This window comes from Amblyomma mixtum, chromosome 9 (genome assembly GCF_055824585.1).
Source record: "Amblyomma mixtum isolate Tamu chromosome 9, ASM5582458v1, whole genome shotgun sequence".
NCBI lineage: Eukaryota > Metazoa > Arthropoda > Arachnida > Ixodida > Ixodidae > Amblyomma > Amblyomma mixtum.
This window is the reverse complement of record NC_143020.1, coordinates 82,943,850-82,965,498: the sequence shown is the minus strand read 5'-3', so window position 1 is coordinate 82,965,498 and position 21,649 is coordinate 82,943,850. Positions and strand designations below refer to the sequence as shown.

Genomic DNA, 21,649 nt, shown 5'->3' with positions numbered 1-21,649 from the left:
GCCAGATGGCGCCACGTGTCGAGACGCGTCGGGACCAATCAGCATGCACGCAGTGGTGCCCCGCGGCCGCGGATTTGGGGGAGGGGAGGCGAGGGAAGGGTGTATGCTATATCTCTGTGTCTGCTCCCTGCAGGTTTTCATGCGTTGGTCAGTCTTTCACTTCATTTCAACAAGCTGTTTGATGAATTCAAAGAGAAGGAGTGACGTTTCTCGATAAAACAGCCAACGACAAATACACTTCAGTTAAAGAGGTAACGCAAGGGTAGAAAACCAGGGGCGGGCGACGCGAACATCATTTACTAGGAAAGGCATATAGGTAGTTTTTGCTACGCGGTTTGGAATGAGGATTGGGAAAGAAAGAGGGGTATGAGGATGGGTACAGAATATACACGCCCATCATATGTTTGTCGGATACAGCCGCGTGTCGAGCCTTGTGCTGCTTACAAAGCGGAGTTATATGCTCGAACTGCCTTTAGACGTTAAGTCCCCGGACACTTTGGACTCATTGAAGCGGGGCTGTATCGGTAGAGTACGGAATCCTAAAGGCAAAATATCACTGGCACCAGAAGCGACTCTTTTATAAGCCAGAAAAAAAAAAAAAACGAAATGCAGGTGTCGCCATCACCGGCCGATTTCGCAAGCAAAATGCGTGCGTCAAGACCGATTTACGATCTCAGAGACTACGGTACGCTGCCATTCACCTTGCAGTGGTGGCAACCAGTTTGTTTCAGTAAAAACGTTTGAATGGACTGGCGGGAAAGATTTTTAAATATAATTTTCTCGCCTATAAATGCGCCTTTTGCTGTTCGACCAACGTCAACCTAACCAGATAGAGCAAGGTAATAAATGTTTGCTCTGAACAATAATAGGATGAAATTGTCCCTTGTCAGAACGCGCCACGGTAACGGCCAGTACTTGCAGTTCGCAAGGGTACGAGCTGCAAGCAGCGATAATATGACTGACGAGCGCTGTAATCGAAAGTAAACTTTGCGAGGAAGCTGCTTTCACTTACTTGAAGGCTAACGTTCTGGTTGCTCCAGCATTTAAGAAATATGACAGAAAGAGAGAGGCGCTAAGATGGCACAGTTCTCTTGTGACCTGTCGCGGTTTTTCGCAATAAATCGCCGAGCTAAATGCCAACTGCTTCGGGCTTAGAAATGAAACTATCGGCGAACAACTTTTACCATTAAAGCAGTAGAGTGCCTCCTTGTATACAGCAAAAATAAATGCAATGAGCAGCCTTTCAACTCTCGTGAATGTGACTGCAGAGCACAGCTTTGTCATGGCAAACATATAAAAGGGGTGATTGGAAATATATGCGGACATAAATGTAACGTGTTTCATACCTGCACACGAAATAACAGTGAAAGAAGTCTCGAAACAGTTTATTTCTCTTGGCAGTCCATGCTGAATGAAGTAACTGACGAAGCACCATTTGATTCGTGCGGTGAACTTGCATAAGCACGGAAGGTTTTCTTCAAGGGAAATGAAACTAAAGAGCGTCGTGATAAATGTCATATGGTTCGGGTAACCCGCGAACATCTTTAATATTCCTGGGGCCTTAATTTTAGATGCGCAGACTACTCTGCATGAGCGTACCTATTCTGTGAAATCCGCCTTTTTCACAACATGTGGCGGCCTCTGAGAAATAGCGGAAATTCGTCTGCAACTGGTTGCAAACAAACGCAGTTGGAAGGCACAAACACGATCCGGTTCCATGAGGCGCTATGCGCCTGCGAAGTGGCGAGTGCTGGTCAGCTGCCGCCACCTATCGCATGCGCCTGTCTCTAAGATGAACTGCGCATGCGCGGTAGGAGCTAGCGATTTGTTTTCAACCAGCGGATCTGAAGGAGGAGAGGCCGCATGAGCAGAGCATTCGTTTGAAAAAGGCGGACTGCTTGCTTGCGTCTTCACAGGACGACGCCCTTAAAAAATGGTCCATAGAGAGTCTATAGACTTCTTATAAGCTCTATTGCCTTCCAATAAATATTTTTTGTCTATTCTTAGCCTATAGACGCCTATAAAAAAAAGTCTACTAAAAGTGTATGGCCGTCAATCTAAAGATCGTCGATTGTCTATAGCATTTGTACTGCCTATAGACTGTTTGCTAGGATTTGTCTATAGAGAGTGTATAGACTTTATAGACAGAAGTCTACAGACAGTCTATAGACTGTCTAAGAATTTTTGTAAGGGCGGCCCGTCTTCCTTAACGCAGGAACGCTGGGGCTCCTCGAAAAATGCATGCCGGACCTGGGCTGCTTTCGAAGCGGCGGCCATTGGTTCCACCTTCTGTACCGACCGGTGTCTTTGCTGCCCGACGACCGGCAGCTGGTCAACACCACATTCCTGCTGTTCACGCGCGAGAACCCTGTGATACAGGAGTTCCTGCAACCCAATGCCGAGCACCTGCTCCGTCACACCGTGTTCCAGCCGCACAGGCCTACCAAGATCATCGTCCACGGTTTCATGGACAACATCATCGTCGGCAAATGGCTCTTCGTGAGTGGCATATCCCTAGACGTCGCGCTTGCTCGAATTTTGAAAATAACTTTAATCATGTCCTGACTGACTGTAAACCCATACATCCGGACACCACAAGTTTTGAACCGAACGCGCGGTATTCTTCCTGAGATTTACGCATGCTCATTACGCCACCTGCACCGTACATAAGTGACCACCTTCGTCCATCCGCTGCCATTGTGAACAAGAAACCCGTACGGGACGCGAAACGTCAATTGTTTTTTTCCTTTTTTCTTTTTTGGCGTGTGTTCCTTTTTTCTGCTGTTATGTTCCCTCCTCGCCAGGCGGGATTCCGTCAAACCCTCAACTATATCCGGATATCAAAGAGGACATATACTGAACTTTACAGATGCCTGGGTTTCAGGAAAATATAAAGAAAAATAACGCATTAGCACTCAAGACGGAAAAAAAGGCCTGTAGAGTACTGGTGTAGTAAAAGCAGGATAGAGAAATTACACAATCACAGAACTCAAAATCATATAGCTTAGAACGCAGGAAAAAGCAGCTTCGTTTGGTAAAGAACCAGAACATAACCGAAAGTAAAAAAAAATGTACGAAATAACTAAGATGCTAATAAGGGAGTAATTACTCATTGGCATCCACCCAAGCGTAGCCAAACGGCTACAAAGGAAAGCTATACAGCTTTCTCAGAAACTTCGTAGTTAAAGAAAAATTCGTCCTGGTCCGGGGTTCGAACCCGGGACCACCGCTACACCGGAGCAGTCGCTCTACCACTTCGAGTTATTGATCAATTCGCTCTCGCCCTACCATAAGCTTGCCGTCCCGGTTAGCTCAGTTGGTAGAGCGACTGCTCCGGTGTAGCGGTGGTCCCGGGTTCGAACCCCGGACCAGGACGAATTTTTCTTAAACTACGAAGTTTCTGAGAAAGCTGTATAGCTTTCCTTTGTAGCCGTTTGGCTACGCTTGGGTGGATGCCAATGAGTAATTACTCCCTTATTACAAATTTACTCCACCTTGGGGGATTCCCCTAAAACATTTGACCAACTAAGATGCTAGCTGAAAATTTCCCGGAAAAATGGCGCTAGCCGTAATCATGGTTCAAATAGGATGTCAAAAGTGTCATCCATTAATCCACGACTGTGTTATTTCAGTCGACTTATTAGAGCCTCAATATCATGAATACACTCAGACAACGCGCTCTGAATGTGCATCGAATCACTGGGCCAGAAGCTTGTGTGCTGAAGAATTCTTCCTAGTGAAGACTGACGACACCGAATGCCTGTCTCTCTCATCCGCAGGATATGAAGGATAGATTCCTGGACACCATGGACTGCAATGTGATAGTGGTGGACTGGCGAGGAGGCAACGTGCTTCCCTATAGCCAAGCCACTGCGAACTGCAGGGTTGTCGGGGCCGAGATTGCCTTTCTAGTCAAGATGATTGAGGTACTGTTTCTCTTTTCCTGAAAAGGCCTATCCTTTCTCTTGACCTGTTCTTGCCTCTTGGGTGGCTCGCAGTACTGAAATAATGCGTATTAGACGCTGCAGGAATTCAGTGCTAGAAAGGGACTAGTGGGACTTAAGTTAAAAAAAAAAATTGGCAGCGCATGCATCGGCAACCAACGCGTTTTAGCCTCTTTGAACAGACGCTACAAAGTAAAACAGAGGTTTAGCGCAAGGTAGATCTGGGAGGTTGTCTTCAGCCGTGGTCCTGAGACAAAGAGTAATTGCTGAAAAATCTTATACATCAACATGCAAAGCACATTAGCCGAGTCCGCCATGCTAGCCTTACGCGCTTTTGTAATGGTTTTTTTCTCGTCATGCGGGGAAGTATTGTGATTGATTTGCTACAAAGATACTTGGCGCCTAACAGTCAGCGTTATGTACTTGCACGGAAAGGGTGGGATGGGGACAGTTTTTTTTTTGAAATTTTGATTTGCAGCCCATATCCTGTCTATGGACTGCTAAGTAACTTTTTGTGAAAGAGGGGAGGACAAGTTCATTGCATCACTAGCACAGACAAGGAGGATTATGACTGCAGATACGTGAACAGCGAATATAATGTCGTTTGAATGCTCTAAGCAGTGGTTGGCTCGGAAACCCTTCAAATTAGAGTCTACGACGTAGACCCCTGAAGTTATTCCTGTAACGAAACCTTCCCTACAAAAAGCAGAGGCGACTATCTAGTTTGTGAACAGCTTGTTTTGCTATCTGTGCCTTCATTAGCAGAAGATAGTGGTCCTTTGAAATGCTTCCTTGCGGGACCACTCGCTACTTTATTTACACAGGTACCTGCTGCATGACAACAGCATGACTGCAAGGGGGACGTTGTAGAAGGGCACATGCTAAAAATAAGCTGCTTCCGAAAAAGAACGCATAGAGCGAAGCAGAGTTCAGAGAAAAAAATAAAAATAGACAACATGGTAATTACGACAAGCAAAAAAATGCTTGATCCATGCGGCCATTTCGGTCAAGTGCCAAGTGACATGAAAATTTTTCAATTCATTGATATGTGATTAGTTGCCCTACTCTAAGATATGTCGAGCGTCCAGTAATGGCGGCGTAACCATGTTCGCAGCGAGTGCTTGGGACCAGCCAGTTGTCCTTCCACTGCATTGGACACAGCCTTGGGGCCCAGATCTGCGGCTACGCGGGCGCCAGGTTGCAAAACCTTGGTCGAATCTCAGGTACGACCACTCACGCTTCCATGGAAACAAAACCGGAAGTTTCTCTGAGCTTGACATGTTGGTGGCGGGATAGACGCTTTGTTTTCTAACTTTCCTGTAAAAGACTAAAAGGCCACAACCGAACCTATAGCGACTAGCTTTCGGAAAACAAATCACAGCCAGAGACTTTCGCTTCTGTATCTCATGGAGTGTGGTAAGCTGCGCCTCTGTCGGAGCGAGGCGAACACCGCTTCGCGCTAGCCCTAACCACGGGAACTGCACGGACCGCCGCCAGGATTGGACCCTGCCGGTCCTCTCTTCTACAGAATGCATACCGACGTCCGGCTGGACCCCAGCGACGCCAACTTCGTCGACGTCATCCACTCGGACGCCAGCCTGCCGTACCTTCTTCTGGAAGGTAAGTATGGCTGCTTCTTTGGTTTTCATGTGTTTGACGGGGTAGGATTGGCCAACGCCAACTAGGAATTTGCATCTGTGTTGACTTTGTAGTCACCAGCTTGCCTAGGCTATTGGAAGTAGTACTACACAACCAACTTCTATGGTCGTTGAGCGGCATTTTTCTTCAGTGATGTGTATTCGTGCCAACAAGAAAACACAGAGGCTTCATGACGTAATCTGCACTATGGAAGAACTCAGTGACTCTTAGCATGCGTCTGACAACAGCTGGCGGTTTCGAGTAGCGCTGACGCCTCGGTGACCTTTATTACATCAATGCTTAACGCCTAACGCGTAACTGCCCACAGGATACAACTACGACAAAAACCAAGATAGCTTTTGCAGCAGTAACTGTGTAAGGGATGTCTAAAAGATGTTTCGGTTAGCACTTGAAATACCATCATTTTTGACGGTCGTCTGGTGTGTTTTGGTTGCCTCTTACTCTTGTAACGGTTTCTTCAGTGACTGATTATAAAACGCCTACCGCCACCTGTCTCCCGGCCAGTGGTTTAGGGAGTGTGTTGACCGCTTGTTAGAGCTACACCTATCGCAGTATGGCGTATGAGGAGCTAAATCATACGCCTGAATTCGTGCCCTAGTCGCTAGTCTGTCCGCTTTCACGTGATGCGTTGCAGGCTTCGGTGTCGACCAGATGGTCGGCCACCTGGACTTCTACCCCAACAACGGCAACAACCAGCCCGGCTGCCAGAAGTACAACTTCAGGAAGTTTGTGGACGAAGGGGGCCTCATTGAAGGTCAGTGTTCCAATCTTACGCCACTGAAGTTCTGGCTCTGCAGCCAATGGGGACCTACTGAACCTTTCGCCAGAGGAGGTCGCTCTATTTATTTTATTTATTTATCACCATACCCACAGCGCCATTGTCTGGCATTACAGTGGGGGGGTTGAACAAAAAGTACACAAATGCTACCTCATGAAGGTGGTTACAAAAAAAAGATAACAATGAGATAGAAAGAACACGGAATTATTATACATAAAAAATGTCACAGCATGGAAGAAAATGAATCATTTGATAATATGAACACTACTTCCTCAGGCAGCTTGTTCCATTCCGAAACCGTTTTAGGGAAAAAAGACATTTTAAAAAGGTCAGTCCGGCATCTGTATTCTTTAACTTTAAGTGGGTGATCTCTTCGTAAAGACACGTGCTTGCACGAATATCCTAAATCTCTTTCGGGTAGAAATTAATGTCTCGTTATTCGCTGGCATCCGCGCGTAATTTGTCTTCCTTAATATTCAGTTTTCCATCGGCCTGCATTGTGTGGGAACGAAAAAAGCATGATCATCTTAAAGTAATTGCTGGGCCCTTAGGCATGAAAGCAGAGTATCTGATGGCGAATCTGCACTCAGTAAATAGCCCTGCTTTCTGATGCGAAGGTTACTGGCATAACTGTTTCTATCGTAAAGAAAACTGTGACTTATGTTCAGCCTAGTTTCGCCGAAGTACCTGTGTTCTTAAGGTTAAATGTGAGAGCAAAAACAAGACAACCCACATAGATCAGACAAGGACAAGCGCTACAAGTCAATTACAAGGACAAGTAGCTCTTCTCCTTGCCTCTTCTTTGTGCGTTGTGTTGTGTTTGCGCTCACATTTCACCTCACGAATAACATTCAGCCGCCGCTGTGGCTCAGTGGTTATGGGGCTCAGCTTTTGACCCGGAAGACGCAGGTTCGATCCCGGCCAAGGTGGTAGCATTTCAGTGGAGACGAAATGCTAGAGACATATGTACTGTGTGATGTCAGAGCACGTCAAAGAACCCCAGGTGTCCGAAATTATCCGGAGACCTCAACTACGACATATCTGATAGCCGGAGTCTATTTGATACATTAAACTCCATAAACTAAGTAAGAATACCAAGCACTAACTACCAATCGAAATTTTATTGATGTACCCGTTACAACCGAAACAACGTTTACAAGAATAATACAAATTTTCAGGACATGCTTTTGAGAGGCCATCTTCTTGCGTCCCGCAGGCGTTCGCTTTGTGAGCTCGCGCGACCTAATAATCGATAGCTAGACTGCTACATGTAGCACGCATGAGCGAGAGGTTTCACTGAGAAGATATACGCGTCATTTTTATGAAATGTCTCTGGGTGTTATTTCTGTGATCAGCTGACCTCTTCTTTTCTATGGCCCGCAGGCGTGCGCAGGCTGAGTTCGTGCGACCACATCCGTTCGCTAGACTACTACATGGAGTCCATCACCCGAGACATGCGATGCCTGCCAGTGGCCGTGTCCTGCCCGTCGTGGGAGCAATTTGAGGCCGGCCGATGTTCGCGCTGTGGTGCCAAGGGTTCCGACTGTGCGGTCATGGGCCTTTACGCGGACCGTATGAAGACCAGCGCCAGCGGCGTGCGCATGGGCCGCAAGCTGTACCTGAAGACCAACGACGACCATCCCTTCTGCCGTGCGTACATGAATCATCATCATCATCAACAACCTGACTACGCCCACTTCAGGGCAAATGCCTCTCCCATATCAGTCCAGTTAACCCTGTCCTTTTGCCAGCTGCAGCCTCGGCGTACTTCTTAATCTGACATGAATCAGTACTCTCACAATTAAGCGTACACGTGCGTACTGGTGGCGATGAGCGATGAACGTTGGGAGATTAGATACCTCAGCCAGAATTGTAGCCGACAAGAAAGTGAGGAATTAAGAATTTGGTAGGACATCTAGTGCCAACATTTCCAACATATGACTGACTGGTGCTCCGTGGACTGGTGCTCTGTAACACGGCCAGAGTTTACACCAACGGAAGAAAAGAGACATCATGGAAAGCAGCTCAGTATCGGATTAATTGAGATGAATAAAATGTCCTGAAATAAAGATGACGGCGGCTAGCGTAAGACGGTCAGCAGAGGAGTACTGCTGTAGAGGAGTATCCCCAATTTTTTCTCTTACAACTGGCTTAATTCAGCTATGACGGTTGAGTGTATGTCAGTCATGCAGTTACCACTCACTCAAATCATGAGAAAAGAGTCAGTAAGGGGAATAAGAATGCGGTTGCAATCATTTTTGAGTGGATACGTCGGGAGAAACTGAAAGCCGCCTTCGTTTTTGATCGGGGACCTCGATGAAATGAGAAAGTGGATCGCTATAGCCACCTGCCGGAAAGAAGGCAAGGGAAATTCGTTTCCCTACTCTTTGTAGGTAAGCGTTTTGCCTTTTCCCGGCAGATGGCGACTAAGCTGTACCGAGCTGAACGCGTCTTTTTTTGGCGGGAAGAATGCTAAATACGTTGTACGCTCGGGATATATTCGCTATCAAGTCAGTGACAAACGGAAGAAAAAGATATTACGAGTTTTTGCCAGAATGCTCCAGTCATCCATTTCAATTTTACCGGGCGAGCTGATTTGACTTTGGCGATCTTCAGTGTGGCTGGTACAGCGTATCAGCAGATCTTTGGAGGACGAGACTTTTTTTGACGTTCCTTCAAAGCTTCGAAATGCTGGTCATGATACTAAAGAGTGTCGCAGGTGCAAAACGAGTGGCTTGGATGGATTTGAAATGGAGGCTACCTGAACTTCCCAATAGTTTTGGCCACCTAGGATTCTGTATTTGCGAAATCGTTTTTTTTTCTTTGCAATGATAGCTTTACAAAACACTGATCGGGTACAGTATCCCCACTAGCACTGTATGTCGTTAGCGCAGCCCCTAGCTTTTTTCAGCTGATTATTATTTTTTTTCTTTGCAACGATAGCTGCACGGGACACTTTATCCAGGTACAGCATCCCCACTAGCGGCGTATGTCGTTAGCACAGCCACTAGCTTTCTTCAGCTGATTATTAAGCATGTTATCTTGATAGGTCAGGAATGGGTGCTCTAGAAGAGGACTCTCTCTGCTCATGAGGTCAGAAATGTGCGCTCTATAAGATGACTCTGTGTGCTCATGAGGTAAAATCTTGTCTTGCACTAATAAGTCTTCTAACAGGCGCTCTAATAGTTTTGGGAGCCTTGGGAAGCGCTTTGTAGTGATCTACAATCCCTCCTTATTCAGGAGAAAAGTGCTTCGCTTTTTTTTGTCCCCTCGCGCGCAGTCCATCAGTACCAGGTGGCCGTCCAGATGTCCAACACCCCCAAGCGAGCCGTGTGGGACGCCTTCGGACAGCTCTACCTCAACATGAAGGGGAAGTTTCATATCCGGCTGGGCAAGAGGTTTGTGTCTCTCCCATTTGGGCACCGCCTCTTAGGCATTCTTCCTTTCCCTCCGCTCGAGCCGCCAGTGTGGACGCCACCAGAGGTCGTGCGCCGTGGCCTGTGGCAATGGACGGGCTCTCTGTCCCCCTTGTTCATGCATGCAAAATAGCGCATAAAAAGAGAGAAAAGCAATCCGCCCCTTGAAACGCTGCGGTGGGTGCAAGCTGGACCCGTTAGGTGAGTGCATTTATGATTTATACAATTCCCTATACTGTATTTTTTTAACGCGATAGCATTATTGAGCTTGTATCGCAGAAAATCCGGCGTCGTCGTCGGCGCCGTCCGCGGCGTCGGCGTCGTTGACCGTGAGCGAAAAATCCCCAGAAAAGCAACATATGAGGTAGGTGGGCCAGCTAGGTCACGTGACCTCGTGGCGTCATCACAACTTGCCCACCAGACTGTGGGCTAACTGCTCACCGTGGCAGCTGGCAGGTAAATTAATGATTGGTCCCGAGATGTTGCTCGGAAGAGCAACTTGGATCGCACAATGCCGACCGGTGGCAGCCGCTGTCATCGCACGGCAGTGGCGCATTGCAAAACCACTGCACCACTGCGCCAGGAGTGGTACGAGCACTACCAAGATCTATGAACGTAAAGTAAAGAATGCCTAATTGTGCATATATAGGCATTAGCTAATTAGCCATTGCTTCATATCCTTAAGAAGAAGGTTAAGTATTCCCACCAATTTTTTATTTTTGTGTATTCATATTTTTAACGCGGGACAACTCGCTACAACTCCTGCCTCACCGAAAAAGGTGAGTGTCACTCTGAACAATTGTCATTCGGGGTCAGTGTCCCTCGCGAGCCATCGAGAAACAGTCTTTAATGACGCATATGCGAATAAGGTACAGCAGGGTTGGTTTGGCTACTTGACTTTACTCGATCCACCTGTCAAGCATGGATACCAGCAATTCCCGGTTAAAGTAAGATTAGCGTTGTTCAGATTCGCTTTCATGCCTCACGGTTGCCAGCTTCACGCAAAAGGGAAGTGCCGCATTTTGTTTGCCTGGATTCTGACTTCTCTCCTTGCTCGTTTTAATGTGCTAAGTTGTAAATAAATCGAGACTGAATTTTGAAGTGCTTTTTCCATCGAAGCAATAATACATTACTGTATTAAATGTTAGGGCTCTGTTAAAGATACGCTATGCCTGTATGCTTTACCGACTATAATCATTCCAGGCTCTAAAAGACACTTATGCCCCATGCATATCGGACAAAGAACAGTTCATGACACCAAGTGTGCTCGCTTCAAGCATTATATTGCACATTTGATCGTCGAACATAACGCAACTGCTATATATCCCTGTCTAAAAACACAGAGAAAATTTTGTTTTTACAACAGATTCTCCTGTAGTATTTTGGAACCTAAGACAAATTATTGTAGTAGCAATAGGAGCTTCTGAGGTACTGAGCCGTGTCCTGTCCTAATGACAGAGCAGTTCTGTCGCAGCAACAGACAACATCGCAATACTACAGAAAAATCTGTCGTAAAGACAGGACTACAAAAAAAGTTTTGCTGTAGTTTAGGATCGGCTGTCGTATTTTTTGACTAACAGAATCTTGTTTCAAAAGAACGGTCAGTCAACGAGAGAAAACGTCACCTTCAAGCAGTTCTCGGAACACTGTTCTTCGAGGTAGCAGGGAGCTTTTAGTTAAATATCTCGATTTCATCGGTTAACACAAGCTGAAGTTTTCACTCACTAAAAAGGGGGCCTTCCTGAAAACACACAACTCGCTACTGCGTTTCACCTTTCTGTGTGTGTGTGTCACCTAGTCGCGGTGTCTAGGCTTTCAATGACGTCGGGGTGTGCGTTAGGCCGCAGGACATCCGGGGCGGCCGCCGGTACACGTATTACGTCACCACACGGGAGGAAGTGTCGGACGCCAGTGAACTGGGACTCGAGTGGAACAACTTGGACCCCGAGGTGGACAACCGGCTGTTCGTGCACTCGGTCAAGCTGCGGCCATTCGACGGCTTCTTCAAGCGGTTTGGCGCCCTTCCAGCTTACATATGATCTTCACGACTACTGCATGCGTCTCGCAATGTGTTCGCGCTGAAGGGAAAACTACAGCCTCCATTTCTGGTTGTCACCAGTAGCTTCCACCAACAGCTGTTCGATCATGCTATAGTCAGATACACCTTAAGTCTTCATTGAAGCTCCGCCGACATACAGGACCGCCGCTCAGAATTCCTTCACAACAGAAAATTAGTACGATGTTAAAACTGTTCTTGTTAGGTAATAAGAAGTCAACCACAAGAAAAAAAATTGGGAGCTCTAGAATTTTGTCGCCTGGCCGGTTTAATATAGTAAGACATTGAAAACCTCATTTCGTTTACTGTTGTGATTGGCCAGCGGTGTAACACAGAATGCCGCTTCCCGTGTCCCAGTGTTAGCAACTGCTGTTTTTTTAAAGTTGTATCCTACTATAGCCGCCGAATTCCTTGTAGTGAGTGAGTGAAAACTTTGCTGAAAAGAAAAGTTGGGCTTTAGAAGGCGACGCTATTCAGCTAGAGCCTTGAAGACTATCTACGACTGATCGACAACGTGCCCCGCCGCGGTGGCTCAGTGGTTACGGCGCTCGGCTGCTGACCCGGAAGACGCGGGTTCGATCCCGGTCGCGGCGGCTGAATTTCGGTGGAGGCGAAATTCTAGAGGCCCGTGTGCTGTGCGATGTCAGTGCACGTTAAAGAACCCCAGGTGGTCGAAATTTCCGGAGCCCTCCACTACGGGGTCCTTCATAGCTTGAGTCGCTTCGGGACGTTAAACCCCAATAAACCAAACCAATCGACAACGCGAAACTGGCTGCAAAAGCCGCATGGGCTTTAGACTAAGGGCTCCTCTCAACCAGGAACCATCCCTAATTTCAGAGCCCGCGTAACGAAATCCGGCGGTCTATTTAATATAACTTTTGAGGTTGGCGGTCTGCCACGCCATCTGTGGAATTGAGACTATTGTCCCGAAAACCATAGTTTTAAGCGTAGGAGTTCAGGATATCTGCATGGTGGTCATGACAGCTGGCGCCTTCGTATACCGAACCCCGGAAACCGGCCGCAGATCACGTGTGGGTTGTGATGCAATGTTTTGCAATTGGAACAACTCTGGCTTCCTCTTCAGTGCCCGGCATTAGTGAGGAAGAGTGCAGCTGAAAACGGTTTGCTTTGCAGAAGGCGAGGCAAGCGACAGCAAATGTGCACAATCCTTGACTCGTCGGCCCTCATGTACCGCAACTCACGACAACTAAAGCTGCGGACAAAATATAGATCATTCCGCGCTCGAACATATTTAGAAATGTGGCTCCTGATTCCTTACAATTTTTATGTATGAATCAATTACAGAGCTATACACTCTCGGAAAAAAGGTAGTAGTACTTACTAACTTTGGGTTAGTAACTGGATGTCACATACGTTACTACCCTGTTAGTAAGTGCGGTTAGTAACGGGGAGTTTAGTACCTTTACCTTACCTTACTACCTTTCTACTAACTTTTTTTTAAGAGTGTACAATTGAGGAGAAAGAGGCTTCAGCTATGTAGAGACGCCCGGCGAAGTGTTCACAACAGTAAAGCTAAGTCGTTATTGAGTGAAAAAAAGACTGGGCCACCAAAGCTTCAAGCATTAAGAATTTTTCACGTCCAAAGTTTTTTTTTTTAGCTCAGATAGCGGACAGCTCATGGCAGGTTTTACGCATTTTTCACGGCAGTGCGTTGTTGCCTTTTGGCTGTTTTGCTTGACGTGTTGCATGAAGTGCAAACCACATGGGAGGGTGTTTTCATAACGTAGCTTTGTTTGTATATATATTTTTTCTCCTGTAGGGGCAAGAAGAGCATTCACCACACCCTCTACTGCGCCAACAACTCGTACGCGTTGCCGTCAGGGGAGGAGATCTTCCTACAAGAGACAGACTTTTGCCCAGAGTACTGACGACACTGTTGAGAACGCGACACGCTCAAACGCTACAGAAATGATCTGAAGCTGCGAATCATCTATCACCCCATCTGCAGCGAGGATTGAAGGACTAGTGAGAGACGTTACGATGGCGTTACTGTGCAATCACCTCCATAGTGTGCCATGACTTCTTCATCGACATCGCTTGTGCCTGAACATTTTGTTTCACTGAACTGATCACCTTTGCTCTAAGTGTCCCAGTTTTCTCAGGAAAGGTTGAGATTCCGAGAACATTTGTTGCGCTTGCGCAAGGTCAACGACCGACACGCATACATATGGAGTGCTGCATCATCTGAGTGTCGGAGCTGACGTTGAGTAGCGTTCACCTTCGGCCACATCTTGCAACCACAGTGAATTGTTTGTGTTTTTCGCTGGTGCGCAAAATAAAACGATCAGGGGTGCCTGGGGTAGTACAAATCCTTTATATAACGTTTCCCGCAATTTAAACCGGCTCTAAACAAATAGTTGCTCAATAGGGCCGTTTCCTTCCGGCCTGAAAGGAACCGTCTCTGGCCGGAAGATACGCTTTAAAAGAGAAGATGGGGGGTTGGCCGTGGATGAAGATTTTGATTAAAAGGGAAATGCGTAGCCCTTAGGTGGTACCCACGGATATTGAGATGGTTGGCGGCTTCTCAGCTCTTGCCACCAGCCATGATAGAACGGTACCACAGCGAGGCCAGTCAGCTGCAGCTCTTATGAGGTGGGTGTTCAGTTTGGGATGCTGGAACTGGTGGAGATTATATGCGCTGTCGACAGGGGCGAGCCTCCCGAGTCTATTATCTAGAGCCGCTGCGATACGGTAACAGCTTTTAAGCTACACATATATCTACGTAGTGACGTGAGCAGAGCTTTCGGCTCCTTTTTTTTGCGTTCATTGCACGAATAGGTGAAGAGGAAAGACTCAAAACTTGAAAATTTATCATGGGAGGTAGACTTATTTTCGCAAATTTGTAGCTTTCGATGACTACACTCTTTAAACATTGTCGCATTGACCTTTTAGCCCGTACAGAGGTAATCGATCCAATCCAGGCAACGTATAAGTACTGCGAGGGTTACCCCCTCGGAATGCCAGAGCAGAGACTATTCTCAGATTGATCAAGCGTTCTTCCTTAAATCTTCCTATTTGAAAGCGGTGACGGGTCAAAGTGATCATGTTTTGCACACACTGCTCCGTAAGTATAGCCTTCTCTTGCTCTACATTGACCCTTCGATCTTCAGAATTTAGCATAACTACAGTATGCTTATTCATAAAATATTGTGGAGTTTCGTAAACATCGCAAGACTCTTAAGTTTGTCCTTAAGAGCACAACGTGACAGCTTTAGAGATCCCTCCCACGCATATAATCCTATTTCGCTTAAGTTCTGCCTATGCACCCATATCATCGTCACAACACGCGTACATTATAATGTACAGTTATGTTTCAAGGATTTATTCTAAAAATATCTCTGCACTCTTGCAGCCTAAGCGCCACTGAGAGTCTGAGAGAACTCACTCTGCTCCCACGTAGTCAGCTTTTCAAAAGGTGTGAAATGATGGGGGTGCTCTAAGCAGCCTCCCAAGTTTGAGTCTAAAGCAGATTTATGCCCCCAGCGGTCGAACAATTCACAAGACGCTGAAGATTTTCCGAGAGTTTTCTTGCAAAATTTTTTTAAATACGCATTCTCTGATGCATCTGTTTAACTGAATATTCTCGATAAAACGTTGTTCCATGTTTATGTAGGCCCAGTGGCCAGTAGCCGAGAGCATGACGAAAACTCATAAGGCAAGAACTGTTGGACATACGGTTGCCAGATTTTGTGCGTGCATTCACGGGACCCCCGAGACTGGAGATATTTATTTAGATTAATTTCAGATATTTATTTGGATTGCAAGGCTCTCTGGAGGGTGTATGTGGAGTTGCTCATTCTGAACTTTTTTACTGTGCTTACTCTCCACTTTATTGTTGGAGGCATCAGTTGTTGACATTAGTTGGAGACGGTAATTAGAGACCCTGATTAACGAAGAGAGTCTTTAATGTAATTCGCCTACTGTGCAGTGTGAGGTCTCGTATAAGGTCGCTAACCCACCGAACAAACGTTCCTGAGCCGTGTAGAGGTAGCGTGCCCGTCTACCGACCCAAAGGACAGCGGTTATATTTCGGAATAGAACGTTCTTGCTGGCCAGTTGCTCATTTCAATAAAATATAGGACTGGGCGAATCAAAGGACCGGAGACATAGGAAGGGAAACGTCACGCTTAACCACTTTTTCTTCTTTTCAGCGAGTCTGCTTTTACAAGTCACTACCGTCTCGACCAATCACAATTTTGCAGTCATGCCGACGTCGGGTTTTACGCCGAACGAGACATTTAACCTCATCACGTCTGTGTGTTTAATGACGCGGGGCTCCATTATGGCCTCCTATAAATGATGAAATACGGTCCAAATACGGGAATATATGTCTACTTAGGGCAGGTAGTGACGTTGATCCGGATCATGAGGGGGAAGTAACTAGAAGAATAAGAATTGGGTGGAGCGCATAAGGCATGTTCTCTCAGATAATGGATGTCAGTTTACCAATATCCCTCAAGAGAAAAGTATACAACAGCTGTATCCTACCGGTACTCACCTATGGGTCAGAAACGTGGAGGCTAACGAAGAGGGTTCAGCGTAAGTTAAGGACAACGTAGCGAGCTATAGAAAGAAAAATGATAAGAGTATACTGATAAGAGATCGGAAGAGGGCGGAGTGGGTGAGGAAACAAACGCGGGTTAATGACATCCTAGTCGAAATCAAGAGGAAGAAGTGGGCTTGGGCAGGGCATGTAATGCGAAGGCAAGATAACGGCTGGTCCTTAAGGGTAACGGAGTGGATTCCAAGAGGGCAAGCGTAGCAAGGGGTGGCAGAAGTGGGCGTAGTCAGGCTGATGATGATGACGTTGTAAATAGTCGCCACTGACCACGACAGAACAAAGTGATCAGACTTTCATGAGTTCACTTCTATCTAAAAATATGTCAGTTGTAGAAAAGCGGTGCACTATAAAGTGTATCTTGCTCGCATAGAAGAATGCGGAAGAACTTCTCAGGTTATTCTGCAGGCCGAGAAAGAGTAAATGAATCAAAGTGAAACAAACAAACGCTTCGAAACAGAAAAACATAAAATGACCGTTCATAAGGAGCGAATATCAACAGTAATGATTAGGAGCAAAAAATAAGCGCTACGAAAAATATCTTCTCAGTTCTGAAATGCAATTCTGCAGCAGAGACGACAGAAGTAGTGTAAGTCATAGAATGCCCAAACTCCAGTTGAATGTTATTAAAGTAAGGAATGTTTAACATGTTCACTGAGGCAGAAACTTTCCGAGCCATAATCCTTGGGCGCCGTGGTCCACTCTTAATTTCTGTTGGGTTCGGTGTAGCCCAGGAGTGGCATACTGTTGACGCCAGCTTATTTCAACCCCAAGCAGGTGCTAAGGCATGTGTGCATTTCGAAGGCTGCGTGAAAGATTTCTGCTGTTTCGCGACTTCATTGTGTGACCCAGTAATCGTGACCACACAGCATAAATAAATGACGCGACCTGCCTGTGACTCACGACGTAGTGGACGTGTTAAAGGGTCAAAAGAGACGATTCCGGATGCACTAGTTCAAAATAAAGCATAACGCGATAATTTTCTTGCTAAGACAAAGCTATTGCTCACAGTGCAGGAATCCTATTGGTCACAGCGGAAGGATTTCGTTAGAGCACTGCTAAAGTTATAGTGAAATGCGAATATGAATAAGGCGGACACGTCTCAAGCCAAACCAAATTTCAATCTGCGCGTGGAAAAAAAAGTCTCATATACCAGGTGTTTCAGAGAACGTGATCACTAATTTTTAAAAGTATAGTTCCTGAGGTCGAGCTAAGCTTTTGCAGCATAGTGAGAGCAGCGTTCGCGGACGACAAAAAACAGGCGAATCATGTTAACTAGCAAAGAGATTAACTAAATTATAATAGCTAACTTGTAACGATTAAAGTAGACACATGATCGCTATTAGAGGTTTGCAGCCGGTCGTAAGTAACAGCCATGTCAGTTATTAGAATTTCGAAAACGCAATTACCCTCGGTGCTGTGGTTCTACAAAATTTAGATATTTCGACTAGTTACGTGCACTGGTGGGGTTGCTTTGCCTGCATGCTTCTCGGAATTGCTTGCATTTTGGCGCGATGCAACCAGAATTAGTTGCGCCCCAGCAGCGAGGGTAATCGCATTTTCGAAACGCTAAAAACTGGTATGGGTATTACTAACGGCCGGCTACAAATCTCTAGTTACAAGCGGGTGCCTAATGGTAATAGTTAAAAAGTTGACTGTTCAAATTTAGTTAACCACTTCCTAGTTAACATGACTGACCTGTTTTTTGATGTCCGTCAAAACTGGTGTGACTTTGCCACAAAAAGCTTTTGTACCTCAAAAAGCCCAATTTAAAAAATTAGTGATCACCTACCCTGAAACACCTGGTATATTTTTAGGCGTTTGCATTACAAAAGAGAAGGCAAAAAATTGTGCAATGCACAGCGTATGACCAAGGAAAAATTCTTCGCGTCCCTCTAGGCCGTAAGAGTTTCTAAAAATAGGACTCCTCCATCCACGGGTCGAGATGGCATCACAACGGCGGAACAAAGTCAGGAAGGAAGTGAATTTATAGTTCCTTTTACGTTTGCGCAATGTCTTTCCGCATCGTTTAGCCGGAACATCGCACCTTGCAGGACCGCGCCGCTTCTGAGGCCGCGTGAAGGAAACAAAAAAGATAAAAGATGCAAACTTCCGAACTTAGACACGGCGCAATTTTGTCGTCAGCGTTACAGCAGCCCGGACATTTCTATTTGGGAACTATTTGCACTGGTGACCTAAAACTTATGCCTCTTTTCTTTCGCTTCCTAGCCGCTGTTCAGAGAGCGGCCATGTCATACTCCATGGTTTGGTGGGCGCGGCTTAGGCATGCCGTGCGTCGCGGCGAAGCGGATTCAGGAGTTGATGGAGGCCGATTGCCTCCGTGTTTGACGTTATCGACCTGGACCGTTCCTTACGTGGTTAATACATGCCCTATCACCTGTCACTCTAGCGTGGCAGCGGATTAACCATCTATTAACCAAACATAGTTTGTTTAACCACTTGGGTAATCGCGATGACAAGGGAATCGATCGACGCCGTTAGCTGAGGGCCTGATTTGAGCGAAGTCTGAGGCTTCGTACTTGAGTTGTATCCGACCACAGAAAAAGGTAGAGTGTACCATCACGTCTACTCTACTAGATGAGCACGGTACATATGTAGCAGATTTATAATACACTTTATAGCATAACCCTTTCAAGTGCCATATATCGCTTTGGTTCAAATAGGTATTTTTCGGCCTGGTTAGCATAGTCGGGGTGCAAGAAAGCTAATACGGTAATTTTCGAACAGAAAACAACAGTTGGTAAATTTTTGCTCGCACATACAGAATTTTTCGCAAACTGTCAAAATTGTTGGAAATTGTCACTTTAAAACACTCGGATTTATAAAAACAGCATTGTAGGAATAGGACTGGGCTTTATATTTTGAAGATGCAAATCATGCATGAAATCTAGAAAAAAAAGACGCCAGTACTCATGCCAAAACCTGTCGAGAAGAAAATTGCGGAGGACGATCAAGCCGTCTGTTGTGGTTTGGTTTGGTTTATAGGGTTTAACGTCCCAAAGCGACTAAGGCTATGAGAGACGCCGTAGTGGAGGGCTCCGGAAATTTCGACCACCTGGGGTTCTTTAACGTGCACTGACATCGCACAGTACACGGGCCTCTAGAATTTCTCCTCCAACGAAATTCGAAATTCGAAGAAATTGTTCAAAATGTTTTACTGCGTTAGTTATTTGGCAGAAAAGCCATGCTATTCGCAAGGTGGAGGAAACTGTATTCATGTAAAACGTCAAAATTATAGTCGGATATAAGGAGGCCCGTTGGTGGTTTTAAACACGTTTAGTGGTTTTAAAAAGTCAATGCATATTCAAGCTTAACTCGGATGAATGTTTCATATTCGATTTTTCTTGCCATGGGCGATGTAAATATAAGGATTGCCTGATGGAACTTAGTGACTTAGAAACGCTTGCAGAAAGCGAAGTTAAGCGCTTTCATCTGTTTAGGTTATTTGCCATTCCGATGTCGAGATATGTGTAAGATCCAACCTTAGATACCACAGACATTCTAAGAGTGTATGAGTAGTGTAGGCAATACCGTTTACACGACGCGTGCATATACTTCGATTTTATTGAAGTTGAATTAAACTTCATGGGCCAGTTGGAACACCAATATAAGTCATCCTGCATCAATGAGGGGTCGTTTGTAGTGAAACTTCGGCGGAAGGGAACAAAATAATCTGCGAAGAGACGAATGGATAATGAGGTTCTAGCAGGAACGGAACTGATAAAAATTAGAAACAGAAGCGGGCCAAAACTGAGCTCTGACGGACTTTTGAGGTAATGTTAGTAGCGGCAGATGGATGGCTGGCAATGACAGTATACTGCAAACGATTAGTTGGAAAGCAGTGAATCCATGACAATATTAGCGGGTTCAGCGAAAGGCAAGTAATTTTGGTCATGAGGCACTGGTGGGGAATGCGGTTAAAAGCTTTAGATAAAATGAGATAAATCACGTCTGCTGGAAAATATGAGTCTGGGTTTATGTGTAGATCAATCATGAATCAAAAAGTTTAGATTCATAAAAAAGGGCCGGGCGAAATATGTATTGATTGGAGAAGAGAAATGAGTGAGTATCGAAGTGCTTTTCTAGATGGAAAAAGTATATGTTCAAAAGTAAATTAATGTCGTTGTTGTATCGCTAGTATGTGCAGATTTCATAAGTTCTCGTACTTCGTATTGCGCCCAAACACTATCCGCCCGACACGCATTTCACTACGCATTTGCCATCCACTGCTAGTTGCCAGTCTACATGCTCATACTACAACGTTCGCTGCATCAATCTTTCATCGCTCAGCTATAGACTAGAACAGCCTTTCACACGACGCCACTGCAACCAACTCAACTGCCCATCCGCGTAAATTTTCGAGTTGCGTAACATGCATATTATTTATCCAAAACTACTTTTGTACATAAGCATATGTTTATTCCTGCACCCACTCCTTACGCAATACTCGCGATGTTGGTATTGTTTAATGTAATAATGCGACGTTATGGGATATAGTATTTGAACTGCATTACCAGGTAAAGTGGTAATGTAGGGGTACGTAAAATGGGCCCTAAAATGCACTAGAAGAGCAGCGTAGAAGATATTTGCGCTTTCTTGTCGTACACTTTAGCAGGAGCAGACTGCTGAGCAAAGCATGTTTCCTGGTTGGTTAGTAAATGCTGATATGTAATGAGTTCTTACATGGAATTTGGAAACGATGGAAGGGAGAAGAAGGCGAGCGCAAGCGCTGCTACAAAGGGAGCGCCCAGTTCATGATGTGAACGTATACACGAAGCACCAATACAACAATAAAATAAGAATTTTTGGTTATCAACGCACAAGATGCAACAGAGAGAACGATAAAAAAAGAAAACTAGTTATTTTTGCCCTCTAGGGAGGCGGAAAGAGAACTGTTGTAGCACTAACTTCTGCCTCACACCGCCACGGTCAACACTTTTCCAATAATTTTTGTAAACTCGTCACTTCATCTATGTACATGCTGCCTTCGACTGTGTATTGCCCTCCCTTCTATTGGTACCGACACTCTCACTGATAGACCTCCGGTTATAAGCTGTATGCTTTACATGTTTGCAAACATATCTGTGGGCAAAGATAACATGTACAGTTTTTCCTCTGAGGGAGGCTTGAGGAGTTGGTGTACGACACGAACACGCATAGCTCAAGCGCTACGGTGTTCGAGCCCCACTATCGGCG

General features: G+C 45.7%; 1 protein-coding gene across 1 annotated transcript; it reads left to right on the top strand.

Moving 5' to 3' along the window:
• Positions 1 to 2,221: 2,221 nt before the first annotated feature.
• LOC149329889 (pancreatic lipase-related protein 2-like) lies at positions 2,222 to 14,046 on the top strand. The gene is made up of 9 exons (XM_089560620.1): positions 2,222 to 2,499; positions 3,780 to 3,926; positions 5,059 to 5,167; positions 5,442 to 5,564; positions 6,238 to 6,357; positions 7,765 to 8,031; positions 9,662 to 9,779; positions 11,638 to 11,808; positions 13,634 to 14,046. Exons 1-9 carry the CDS (start codon positions 2,242 to 2,244, stop codon positions 13,740 to 13,742), a joined length of 1,422 nt encoding a protein of 473 aa, XP_089416746.1. The 5' UTR covers positions 2,222 to 2,241; the 3' UTR covers positions 13,743 to 14,046.
• Positions 14,047 to 21,649: the final 7,603 nt, after the last annotated feature.

Excerpts from the sequence above, each read along its gene's own strand:
- LOC149329889 (XM_089560620.1), top strand. The coding sequence starts at position 2,242 with ATGCCGGACCTGGGCTGCTTTCGAAGCGGCGGCCATTGGTTCCACCTT. Across the intron at positions 5,168-5,441 it reads AAACCTTGGTCGAATCTCAG|GATTGGACCCTGCCGGTCCT; the intron begins GTACGACCACTC and ends GACCGCCGCCAG. Across the intron at positions 9,780-11,637 it reads CATATCCGGCTGGGCAAGAG|GCCGCAGGACATCCGGGGCG; the intron begins GTTTGTGTCTCT and ends GGTGTGCGTTAG.